Source organism: Ochotona curzoniae, unplaced genomic scaffold, assembly GCF_017591425.1.
Source record: "Ochotona curzoniae isolate NIBS_2020 unplaced genomic scaffold, NIBS_Ocur_1.0 contig_4792, whole genome shotgun sequence".
Taxonomy (NCBI): domain Eukaryota; kingdom Metazoa; phylum Chordata; class Mammalia; order Lagomorpha; family Ochotonidae; genus Ochotona; species Ochotona curzoniae.
In genome coordinates this window covers 12,032,176-12,045,195 of record NW_024466389.1, presented here as the reverse complement: position 1 = coordinate 12,045,195, position 13,020 = coordinate 12,032,176, and the positions used below count along the sequence as shown (strand labels likewise).

The 13,020-nt window shown below is 56.1% G+C and overlaps 1 protein-coding gene across 1 annotated transcript; it reads left to right on the top strand.

The window, feature by feature from the left end:
* The first annotated feature begins 6,271 nt into the window (after nt 1-6,271).
* On the top strand, nt 6,272-8,807 carry PLA2G2E (phospholipase A2 group IIE). Its single transcript, XM_040987710.1, has 4 exons — nt 6,272-6,311; nt 6,922-7,060; nt 7,274-7,380; nt 8,665-8,807. The coding sequence occupies exons 1-4, from the start codon at nt 6,272-6,274 to the stop codon at nt 8,805-8,807; spliced, it is 429 nt and encodes a 142-aa protein (XP_040843644.1).
* The last annotated feature ends 4,213 nt before the right edge of the window (nt 8,808-13,020 follow it).

Below are 13,020 nucleotides of genomic sequence, written 5' to 3'. Positions count from 1 at the left end.
GAACCAGCACTAGGGGTGAGCCAGACTGGACAAGGCAGCAGCACCTATCAGCATACGTGAGAGCGAGTCAGGTCTGCAAGACAGGTCTGCAAGGGAGCTGAATTAGCCATAGCACCCATTGCTGTGCACAAAAGCTGGATGGGATGCAGGCTGGACTAAGTCACAGCAGAGGCTGGTATGTGCAAAAACTGGGGCTGGAGGGAGGGCAGGCCTGCTGGGGCTTATTGGGAGTCACCCTGACTAGGTTACGACTCCTGCTGATACGCATGCAGACTGGGTCCGTGGTGGGCTGGACTTGCCTGGCTGTAGCATCCATGAGTTTGAATGAGATGCAGGGCTGGGGCAGAACTGACCCAGAAGCTGCATCCATGAGTATGTTGGATCAGTTCCACCCTATGTTGCCTGGTGCAGGTGACAGAAGAGTCAAGTTTAAGGTCACCTCAGACAAAGTTTCTTAGAGGACTTCCCTACTAGACCACTAGACTCAGACCCTGACTACAAGGAAAATCACAGGATGTGTGGTCTGACCTTGGAGTATCAGGACTGGGCCTCCTCCATTACTGATGCCTGTGCCGTAGACAGCATGGCCAGACGCACACATGCCATGACAGGGGACATGACAGCCAGCTCTTCTAGGCCAGCAGGGCATGTCGAAGGATGGAAAGCAGAACAGGTTGGACAACTCTCCTGACCAAGCTTTACAGCAAGTGTCTGGGTCTGTGGATGCACTAAGGAGGCTTTGGTCAGCCAACAGACCTTGCAAAGGTTTTCTCAACCCTGGAGCAATGAAACCAACAACTTCTTAGAACTATCAAAACCACTCAAGTAACACCCTCGGAACACTCCTGCCTACATCACTGTCTAGGGTGTCATCCAATGACCGTCCCCATCTCCCAGGTGCTGAAGCTTATAGCAAGCAGAGTCCTCCTCCTCCCCCTTACTCCTCCTCTGCAGACACAGGAGAAATAAACAAACAAACCTGAAACATTTGTCCCACCCCCCTTCCTCGGTGCCTGACCCTCCCCACCCTGATCAGAGGCCCTCATGGGCATGCATCCCTCTTAACTATGCAAATAACACTAAAAGGAAATTTTAAATAAATAAATAAAACTTTGAAACTAATCATAGTCGTGTGCCCCAGCCGCAGCACTAACTACCACACCTGGGAGTGAGGCTATGTCATGGCCCCCACTGATGGCAGAGGAACCCCACAACCCAGCCCACAGCAGCAGCGGGAGGCCCCGCAGGCAGACAGGAGTGGCCCAGCCCCTTGTGCATCCGCTGAGCCCACCAGGGCCGGGACTGGGGTACGAACCAGCATCCGCATGAGATGCAGGCCAGTTAAGTCATTGCACCAGCCCCTAAGTCTGATTTCTCTTTAGTTTCTTAAAGATGTATTTGTTTGAAAGACAGCATTACACAAAGAGAGCTTCCATCGGGTTGTCTACTCCCCAAATGCTTGCAGTGGCTGGGGCTGAGCCAAGCCAAAGCTGAGAGCTTTATTCAGGCCTTGTACGTGGATGCAGGGGCCCAAGCACTTGGGCCATCTTCCACTGCCATCCCAGGTGCACTAGCCGGAAGCCAGAGTAGAAGTGCAATAGATGCCAGCACCCCAGGCAGCCGGTAGCTTAGCCCACTGTGCCACAACACTGACCCCACTCAACTTGATTTCATTTTTTAAATGTTCGTTTTTTACTTGAGAGGCTGAGAGATAGGGAGGGCAAGGGCCCCTGATGCACTCACTGAACCCCTCTCCCCCAAGGTCGTACCAGCTGAGAGGACTCCAGTCCGGGTCTCCCACACAGCAGGTCAGAATCCATCCAGCAGAGCCATTCTTGCTGACTCCTCAGGTGTGGGTCAGCAGGAGCTGGGGCTGGGGATTGAACCCTGGTCCCTGACGTGGGACACGGGGGGCACCCGGGAGGCCAAATGCCCACCCACAACAGGTCTTACACTGGCAAATTAGCCCTGAAAAACAGAAGTGCAAACTGTTTCATTTTTACCAGAATATTTGGTAAGATATAAAAATTCCAACAAAGACTTTGAAAAGTATTTTATCAGAATCATTTTTATTTGGAATTTTTTTATATTCACACGATCTTTTGTATTCATTCATGATCCTTTACGGTTAGCAGATAATTTAGGATATTTTCAAAGAAAAGTGGCTTTTTGAAAATACTCTGGTTTTCCATTTTTAGGCTTATTTTGTTTTTATATGAAAATGTGTTTTACATGACACAGGTTTAATTACACTCAGATTTGTAATCTTTCAGATCATTATTGCTACAGGAACACCAGACAGAGGAAGACTGAATGATAACATCAACAAGGATTTTGCTGGAATCGCAGCAAGAAAACCAAGTTTCATGCCACGAATCTAGACTAATTAGCAATGTGCACCTGTCTGTATTTTATCATTCCCTCGAACACTGCCAGGCCAGGAACTGAGCATCAAAATTGTACCAAAACTCGGTCAACTTGGACATAGTTCTGATGAAGTTTGTGGGGTTTTCCTTTTGTAAATGTTTGTTTCTCATAAATTTGGGGCCTTTTGTGTATATTTTGTTAAGGTACTTTTCTGTAAGTAAAAGTTAAAACAGACTTCATTTCCTGGTGTGACAGCTTGCCTGGTGCCTTCAGGCAGCCCCTCACGTCTGGGGCCAGCCCTTCCCCAACCCTGACTTACGGGCTCAGGCGGCCCGTGGGGACCTGGGGGTTCTGAGCAGCAAAGGGCTCTGTTGGGGAGGTGCCCAAACCCGTAAGAGCTGGCACTGCCACCTTCCCCACACCCTGGCTGCAGTGACTCCCAGCGCTCAGCAGGTGCCCCAACCTCTGCAGCCAGAGGCCCCGCAGGCCAGCAAGCAGAGGACAAGCCAGTTAACAACATTTGTCCGACAGTAGGGGCCGTCTAGGTCAGAACTCAGTGTCACCCAGGGAGAGCCCGACGCCACAGGCTGGCCTGTCCCTCTGACATGACAGTGTCAGCCCAGTGGGGTTCTTGGAGGTCTGCCAAGCCCTGCAGGCAGCCTCCCTGGCCCTCCCTCCACCTCTCCCCTCCTCTTCTCTCCACGGTCAGCATGGCTACAGCTGTCCTTACCTCCCCTGTGTCCAACACACCCAAAAAGGCTGGGGGAGGGGAGGTGATGGGGTTCCACCACCTCCCCGGGGCAACATGCTATAGGTGCCCACAGGGGCTCTGTGTTAGGGACCCCCACCTGCCCCCACCAGGCTGAAGCAGACTTATTCTGTGCTGAATGGGAGCCCAAGACCCCAGGCCATGTCAGCTTCCGGGCACAGTGTGCCCTCCCAGGCCCACCCCAGCTTCCCTTCAGCCTTTCTGGGGAGCCACCTTCCTTAGACCACTGGCCCTTTGCACAGGCCATGCCCTCATTTAAACTCTGTCCACCTCCCTCCCTATCCAGTCAACTTCCCGAGATCCCAGCTCAACCATTTCTTCCACAGAGAAGCCCCACAGCGCCCCCTGCTGGAGCAGGTGCCCTACAACACTCTGAGAGCCCTGTGGAACTTGCTATTGGGCTATGGTTTTTACTAACTGAATGAGCAATTGATCCTTCCAATAAGGCCCCTTTACTTAGAGATCCGTTGGATCCTAAAAGCTCTGGGGCTGGGGGCAAGCATGGCAGCCCAGCAGGCTAAGCGTGGGACACCTGCACTCCATACTGCAGCACCGGTTCAAGCCCCGGCTGCTCCACTTCCTGTCCAGTGCTTGACGGTGCGCCTGGGAGGTAGTAGGTGATGGCTTAAGGATTAGAACCCCTGCTGCCTACGTAGGAAGATTCGGAGAGAGATTCCGGCTCCTGGCTGCAGCCTGGCCCAGCCAAGGCTGCTGCAGGCATCAGGAGGAGTGAACCAGTGGATGGAAGCTGTGTCTCTGATGCTCTGCCTTTGCAGTATATGAAAACGAATCCATAAATAAGCATCGAAGAAGTCAGTGAGATGAAGCAGTCAGGATTTGAACCCAGTGCCTGCAGCCTGACAGAAACGGAGTCAGTGGCGATGGTCATTTTTACGGTCAGGTAATGATGATGGCAATGGGAGGGCAGGGGCTTGGGGAGGACTTCTGAGCTGAAACGGACACATGGACACCAAGAGCAAGAAGGCAGCGCTGGGAGCCCGGGCTCTGGACCCTCCCCTCACCTCCACCCAAGTCTGCACCCGTCACCCGACCCCCACCCACCCTCCATTTTTCACGTGGGGACCACAAGCCTGGGAAAGGCTGGGAGTCCTGGCCAGCTGCACGCCAGTGAGAATGGGTATGGGAGCTCCTGGGACAGCAGCTGCCCGTCATGACCAGACAAGAGCAGAGAACCTGATGTTTAGGGGGTCCCACTCATGGGCGGGGGTTCCACATCTCCTTTCCTCCACATCTAGTCCACAACCCTGTGAGCTTGGTCCTAATCCTCTCCTTACGAGGTGGATGTGAGCCACAGAGAGGCAGCAGGACCGGCCCCCAGCTGCAAGGCGTAACACCCGGGCCCTGGGCTCACAGCTTTCCATCATGCTGTGCTGCTGGTACTTAAACCACAACACCAGCAACCCTTGCCGGATGTCAGACACCACCCCTAAACCCTACCACACTGGGCTGCACCTCCCCCTGGAAGCCTGCCTGGATTTCCCTGCCTGGCTCTGAGTTTTCAGCCACAGGTACACACCTGCAGGAGCTTGCAAGGAGACATGTCCTGGCCTGGCCAAGATTCCAAATGGCTCAAGGGAAGGGACTGCCTGGGAAAAGCTGGCTCTCTCTGAGCCAACCTCCTGGGAATCAAAGCTGGTGTTCGGCTGTGTGGAGGCACCTCTGGGTGACTCAGCGCTGGGGCTCCCGTGATCCAGTCCCGGAGCCAGGGGCCGTCAAGCAGTGCCCTCATTAAAAATCAAACGCAAACAATGAGCAAGGGGGAGCCCCCGCTCTGGAGGTCATGACTCACAGCTGCTGGGGGACCCTGAGCAGGTGGAATGCACACAGCCCCTCTCTCATTTGGGGCCCCCTTAGGGGAGAGAAGGCACCAGCAGGGAGGGGCCCTGGGGGAGCTCCTGGCTGGACGCGGCTGGAGGGAGCCCAGTGGGGAGCACCCTTGCTCTCTGGGCCTTGTTCTTGGGAGAGAAACCTGTTACCTCGCAGCTAAGCCCAGGGCCCTGCTCCCTGCTGGCCCACCCTCCTCCACTGGCAAGCCTCCCAGGGGCTCTGTCCCCAGGCATCCAGGCATTCCCAGTTCTTGGAACAGCCTGGGCCCCTGCCCTGCCGGCTGTGGGAAAGCCTCTATGAAGGACCTGGGCACTTTTTGCCTTGATGGGCCCTTCATGCCCTAGAAAAATTCACAGATCATTAGGCTCCACAACCTGACTGATATGAAGACAAAGCAGGATCCAGCCTGGGTCACATGTATCCCGATTGTCTCAGAAATTCAAACATCTGGGAGGCCCCTCGAGGTGTCGTGGGCGCTAGGTCCTGTGGCTCTTATGCCCAGTGTGTAAGATCTGACTCATTGCTGAGTTACTCGTGCCTCAGTTTCCTCTCCTGTAAAATGGGTACAATCATAGCACCTGCATCGTAGCCATCTGGGGGCTCATGGCCTGGCACACGCCCACCGCCCACAGGGCAGCCGGGTGGCTGCGTTTGAGTTCCACTCCTTCCGATGCACGGGAGGCCAGGGTGTGGTGCCGTCTGTATCCCCAGAACACAGACAGGAAAATTGAAGGTACAAGGAAAGGGGAAGACCTGCCTACAACCACGTAATAACCGGTGGAGCCAGGAGTCCCAGGCCACCAGGCGCTGTCCGCTGACGGAAGTGGACGGTCGAGTTATCCCGGTCGCAGTTGGTCGGGGATCAGGGAGCACCCTGGGAGCAGGGCCGATCGGGGCTCAGCGTTCCCAGGTTGGCGAACAGGAGGCTGGCAGCTTCGCTGGACAACACTGACAGCTGCATCCCCACAGGTAAACCTGCTCATGGTGGGCACAGGCGATGGCTGGCTCATGGGAAGAGAGCCTCCAAGATCGCTCTACACCCCAACACTGCCTGGGAGCGCAGCCTGGGGGGCCCCCTGGCCCCGCCCCTGGAGACCAGGCTTAAGTGTCAGACCTGAAGGGATGGTTGCATCACTGAGCACTCAGGGGTTAATGATGGGGAGTGGACAGGAGGACCCGGGTATTTAACTAATTGGGAGGTGCCTTGGCATCAGAGGTGCCCCTGCTCACTTCCTTCTGCTGCCGCCTGCCCGGGCTCCTGGCCCCTGTCACCTCCCCTCCCCCACGATGAAACCGCCACCTGTCCTGATTGTGCTTTGCCTTCTGGGTAAGTGACCCCTGCCATGAACTTTAGCCTTCCCCTGCCCTGACCCTGGCATCCCCAGGTGCTCCAAGGCCCAATTGTACAGAGGGTGCTGGGATCACCCCTTCCTCCCACCAGGATGACCTGGGGCCAGTGCCACCAGAGTCTGCAGTGAGGAGGGAGGGGGCAGCAGGCAGCTGGCAGCTGGCACAAGTGGGCACTGCTGTGGCTGGATCTCAAGAAGGAGGTGGTCAAGGTGATTGGGCAGTGTGTCCAGGGGCACCTGTTGAGACAGGGGGTAGGGGAGGAGGCGCAGGGTGCCCGGGTGTAGGGGGTGACAAGCAGGACAGTGTAGGAAAGGTCTGAACAACCTGAAGTCCCCAGAAGGGGTGAGCGAGGGATTCTGGGAGACAGCAGATGAGCTGGGTGGGCCTGGGCAGTGGCCATGCAGTCGGCACCATTGGAGGCAATCGATTTGTCATTAATTGCTGGGGAGGGGGCAGCAGTTGGTATGTGATGGCTGGGGCCACATTTGAGCATACGTCAAGGAGGGGCCCTGCACCAGATGCCAGCTGGGTCTAAGGATGCTGGCGCTCAACCCTCCCACCCCACTCTCATCCCATGTCTCCTGCAGTGGCCCTGGTCAGTGGAAACCTGGTCCAGTTTGGGGTGATGATCGAGAGGATGACGGGCAAGTCGGCGCTGCAGTACAATGACTACGGCTGCTACTGCGGCCTGGGGGGCTCCCACTGGCCGGTGGACCCTACTGACTGGTGAGGAGGGGCTGGCAGGGGACTGCCATCAGGGGATGAAGAGGTGCTGGCAGGAGGGCGAGGGGAGGGTGAGGGCACTTTTAGCTGGCATGGGAGGCCCACCTCCTTCTTGGAGCCCCTTTGGCTCCTGGGCCCTAGAGCTCACCAACCTGGTTCATAGACTATCCCCTACCCCCACCCTGCCCCCGGGCCTGGGCTGACCTTGACTCCTAGGTGCTGCCATGCCCATGACTGCTGCTATGGGCGCCTGGAGAAGCTGGGCTGCGAACCCAAACTGGAGAAATATGTCTTCTCCACCAGCAAACACGGCATCCTCTGCGGTATGTGGCCTGGACACAAAGCAGGGGATTGGGATAGTCTGAAGTTGGGAGCCCCCTTCCAGGGCTGAGGCTGGGGACTAGCATCCTGGGGTGATGGGAGAAGGCTGGTACGTACCCGATGTCCAGGCTGGAGAATGGAGTCCAGCTACCCACGGCCCAAGGCTGCAGCCTCCACGTCCGCCCCAGGCCCTTCCTCCCCACCCCATGGCTCTAGCAGAGAGGGGGGTCGCTGCAATGAGCCAGGCCCCAGGGGAAGTGGATTCTCCTAAGGCCCAATGGGAGCTGTAGGTGAAGCCCCAAGCTGGCCAGCTACAGCTCTGAGCCACAGACCCTATGGCAATACCTGGGGGGGAGGGCGGGGCCTGATGGGCATCGAGGGGCAGGGTAGGACGTGAGCACTCAGCCCAGACTTCTGAGCTGGGTCCTGGAGGAGGTGAGGGAGTGCTCCCACAGCCTGGCCCATTCTGCGGGAAAGCTTTCTCAGGCTGTGAGCTCCCCATCGCTACTGTTCATGAAAGATCAGGATATCCGTCTGCTTGGGTGTGCGAGGCTCAGGACTTCACCCTGACACTAGACCAGCAAACCTTCCAGAAGCCTCATCTGCTTCCCAGCTCAGCCTGGCTCCTGCCTAGACGCCCTGGTCTCCCCTAGATGCTGTGTAACTTGCCCCTTCTGCCCAGGAGGTCTGAAGAAAGAGCAGGTGTAGACAATGGCCCAACCTGAGGAAATGGAGGCTGGCACTAGGCCCTTGAGAGCAGCATCTTGAGTTCAGGGGGAACAATGGGGAGCCACAGCCTCGTGGACAGAGGGAGGCAGACAGAGGAGTGGCTCAGGGTCCCTGGTGCTCGTAGAGTGATGGCTGCCAGCTCTGGGGAGGACAGGAAGGGGCAGATGTCTGAGTCTCAAGCTGGCTGTGGGCACAAACATGGGCTCTGTCCCCTCTAATGGGCCAGGCTTCCAGGGGGCTCCCAACTATGGTCCCAGCAGCCTGCAGCCTGCGCACAGGCTGCTCAGGGACACACCAGCCACTTGGGGCTAAGTGGCTATACACCATTGCTTTCCTGTCTGCATGTCCATGACCCATGGTGGCTGGCGCATGGGCACTGGCAGGTGCGAGTTAGTGCACAGATGTCCCCTCTGGGGCTGGGTGGGGTTAGGGTAAAACGTAGGCAGGGTGGGCTTGGCAGAGGAGGGACAGCAAGGATCAGCCCAGCAGGCCCTCCCCTGTCCCTTGCCCCTCCATGAGAAGCCTCGGCTCTCTCTGACTCACCTTGTCCCATCCAGCCGGCAGAACCACCTGCCAGCGTGAGACCTGCGAGTGTGACAGGAGGGCTGCACTCTGCTTCCGCCACAACCTTGGCACCTACAACCGCAGATACGCCCATTACCCCAACAGGCTGTGCACGGGGCCCACCCCTCCCTGCTGAGGCTGCTGTCCGCCCCTCTCCTGGCTGGCTCAGCCAGGCCACACCTGCTTCTCAGGAGCCCCAGGAGCCAGGGGTCGCTTCCACACCCAGCAGCCTGGAAGCCTCACCTTGGTTCCCGTTTCCCTTGGGAGGAGGATCATGCTCCCGACCCCGACCCTCTGAGCGTTCCCCCGATCTCTGCCCTGTCACTCTAACACTGAGGTTTTCATTTCATGTATTCACTGATTCGTGCATTCATTCGTGCTTTGAGCACCTGCCATGCACCAGCAGGGCACGTGGCCCTGGAGATGTGGGAACACGCCGGATGTGGTGGTCCCTGCCTGCCGCGATCCCAGGACTCCATCACAGTCGGTGTCCGGGGTTCTAGAAAACTTTGCACAATCTGACCCAAGACAACAACGGTAACGGTCAGATGATTTCCGCTGGACATGTGGCTTCGTGTGAGACATGAAATATACCAGCCTGAAAAGACTGCCCTGCCATCATTAACCATCAACTCCCCCAACCTAACATCCACCCTGTCTCCCTTTGCCCCCACTCTGCCCCCTTCCCCCAATGGCTAAGCCTGCCTATGCAAATAAAGCAGCCATGCATTGTCTTCTCTGGAGCCAGGGCTGCAGGTTAGGCGGCTGCCCATGGCACTGCCCCACTTCCCACCCTCAATCCTGCTGACACGCCTGGGAAAGCAGCAGGAATCGGCCCAAGTGCTGGGCCCCTGCCACCCACACCTGAGACCCGATGGGGCTTCTAGCCTGACCCAGCCCTGTTACAGCCATCTGGGAGGTGAACCAGTGGATGAAAGAGAGAGAGAGAGAGAGAGAGAGAGAGAGAGAGAGTGTGTGTGTGTGTGTGTGTGTGTGCGCGCACACGTGTGTGTCCTCTCTAACTCTGAATTTCAAATAAATAAAACTAACCTCAATAAACGGATGAATGCATGAAAATTTTCTCCTCCAAGCCCCCCTTTTTGACAGTCGGGGGCTGGAGAGGGGATTCCCTACTCCCATCATTTCTTCAAGGAGTTGGCACCCTCTGCTGTGGCCACCTGGGATGACCCAAGCGCCCAGGACAGAGCACCTGTGTGGATGCACAGATGGGTCAGGCTCCTCTCTACCTCTGCTTGGTGTTCAAACCCATCAGCCAAAATCACCTGTGCCCAGGCGGGAGAACGGTCCTGGGGCGCCCTCTGGTGGCCACTTTAGTCAGGCTACCAGGAAGAAACAGTTGGGCAGAACGGTGTTCTTGGTGCCCTGACATTTCTGCACCCACAGTTTCAATCAGGAAAACTGCTCGGTGATTCCCCAGAAACCTTACAACCAAACAGGATGCTGGTGCCACATAGAAGTGGGAAACTCAGGAGGGAGCAGTCTACATGGGTGGGACAGAGAGGCCATGCTCCAGGGAGCCTCTAGGTGCATAACAGTATGGCAAAGTGAAAATGGGGACCTAGGAGCCAGACCTGGAGAGCCTGTTGGGACCCTCATCGCCCACCTGAATCACCTGGGAGCCCTCAGGTCTCAGCCCAGCTTGTAGCCTTCATTTTCCTGCCATTCTACAAACGCTGCAAGAATGACCCGGGGGTCTGCCCCAATTCCATCTGGGTGTTTGTCTGTGGCTTCCTGTAGCCAACCTGTGAGATAAAAAAAAAAAGAACAGCAAGCCTGGGAGTCAGCAGCTGCAGGTGCAACTTCTGTCCACTTCTGTAGCAAGCTGTGGGTCTAGCTCACAGCCAGGCTGCCCGGCACGGCCTGTGGGCAGCAGCAGCCACAGCACCCACCTAGTTAGAAAATGCACAACCCAGGCTGTTGGGGCAGAACCTACAGGCAGTAGGACCCCCAGGGTGGGCAAGTTCAAGTCTAGTTGGAGCTGACAGTCAGTGTCCATCTCGGCCTGGCAGGCTGCTGTTAGCAGAAATACTTCCCATCTTTGTTAACAGAATCCAAGAGGCAAACCTCCAGGCCACAGCATTGCCTCCTCAGCTTTGAGAAGACTCTGCCTCATTCTCGCTCATCCATCCATGCATTCATTCATGCATCAAAGACCTTGGAACAGTGCCTGGTCATGTCAGGTGCTTACTGAGTTAACCCTGGCATGTCATCCATTCATGGGTTGTAAATGCTCGTTGTGTGACACATTGGGGTGTACTTGCATACACGCCAGCTGATAGAAACCTTGCCACAGGGGTTAAGATGCCCACGTCCCACATTAGGGTACCAAAGCTTGACTGCTGGTTCCAGCCTCTGGCTCTGCCAATCTGGCCCTCAGGAGGCAGTGGCAGTTCAGGCTGTTGGGTGTGTGCCACCTGGATTGAATCTCTAGCTCCCACTGCACAGAGTGGCAGGGCCAGCAGCTGGCAACCTCAGCAAAGACTGGCCCACCAGAGGCATCTGTGGTGCCCTGGGGCTGTAAGGGGCCCTGGCCACTGAGGACTTGTGGGAAATGAAGCAGCAGGTGGGAGCTCTTTCTGCGCCTCAAATGAAATTAATAAAGCAATAATAAAAGAAAACACAGGCACAGCACGGTAGCCTAGTGGCTAAAGTCCTTGCCTTGCATCTGTCAGGATCCCATAGATGTACTGGTTCATATCCCAGTTGCTCCACTTCCCTTCAGCTCCCTGCTTGTGGCCTGGGAAAGCGGTAGAGGATAGTCCAAAGCCTTGGGACCTTGCAACCATGTGGGAGACTCCGAAGAGGTTCCAGGCTACTGGCTTCAGATCAGCTCAGCTCCGGCGTTGCAGCTGCTTGAGGAGTGAACCAGTGGACAGAAGATCTTTCTCTCTCTATCTCCTCTCTGTATGTCTGTCCAATAAAAAATAAATCCTTAAAAAAAATTTCACCTACCAAGGATATTTCAAAAACAGAAAACATAAGTGGCCGCATATTTGAAACGCTACCCGAAGTAGTAAGCTGGCTGGAAGGACGCTACCACATCTGTTCTGGAAGGTTGTGGCCCTACAATGTCCCCAGTCAGAACGGGTACATTCTGAAGAGGAACTCGGGTTGGACCAGGTACACCTGCCCGGCAGGGGTCACTCAGTGAGCACAGCACTGACCCATGCCTAGCCCCGAGGTCACCTCCACCACCGAGCTCCTTGGTTTTTCTCTGCGCAGGAACAGTCTCTACCCTCAACCAGGAAAATCCTCCATCCCTGCCTCACGCCCATCCGAGCAGACCCATTCTGTCAGCTCAGTCCAAATTACCCTGGAGCGGGACAATTTCTGAGCTGCCTTATAACTCAAGCCGCCCACATGAATACCCCGTTCAGGGAGGAGTGCCTGGGTGACATTAACTCAAGTCTCTGGGTTTTCAACCTGCACAGACATCCAGGAACACGGGCACAGCCACCTGTGCTCTCCTGGCTGCAGGACACCTCTGTCCCTGGGAGACTACACCCACCCCCCAGCTTACACTTCCTCACCGGCCACCTCCCAGGTGCCCGCCCAACAGGCGGCTCTCCCGAGACCCTGGCACAGAACGAAGGCGGCCATAAAAGCTGTCTAGGGGTGCAGCACCTACACCTTGACATCACTTGGTCCCGAGCACCCTGCAAAAAGGCTCATCTGGACGGGGAGGGTCCAGTGACCTTCAGGAAGTAGACAGTGCTGCCCTCAAGTGGCGGGTCTCACAGCTGTGGACTGAAGTTAGCATCGCACATGGAGGGCGGCCTAAGTGACCAGACAACACCCTTCCCAGGAACTGAAATGCTCCTCCTAACAAGCGTGCCATGCCGCCCCCATTTCTGTTTGGAATTAAGGTAACAGGGGGGCTAACAGAGAGGGCCGCTTGTCAAATACAAAATTAAGAACGGAGCAGGAGTATCTGCAGTCAAAATCGCAAGGTCATGCTGAGGCCAGTCCACCACCTCTTAAAAGGCCAGAATCAGGCCCAGTGCGGTAGCCTAGTGGCTAAATCCTTGCCTTGCATGTGCTGGGATCCCATATGGGCATCAGTTCATGTCTTGGCTGCTCCACTTCCTATCCAGCTCCCTGCCAGTGGTCTGGGAAAGCAGTAAGGGACAGGCCAAAGCCTTGGGACCCTGCACCTGTGTAAGAAACCAGAAAGATGTTCCTGACTCCTGGCTTTGGATCGGCTCAGCTCTGGCCGTTGCAGCCAACTGGGGAGTGAACCAGTGCACAGAAGATTTTTCTGTCCTTATCTCTGTAAATCTGACTTTCCAATTAAAAACAACAACAAAAATAAATCTATGTGGCCTGCC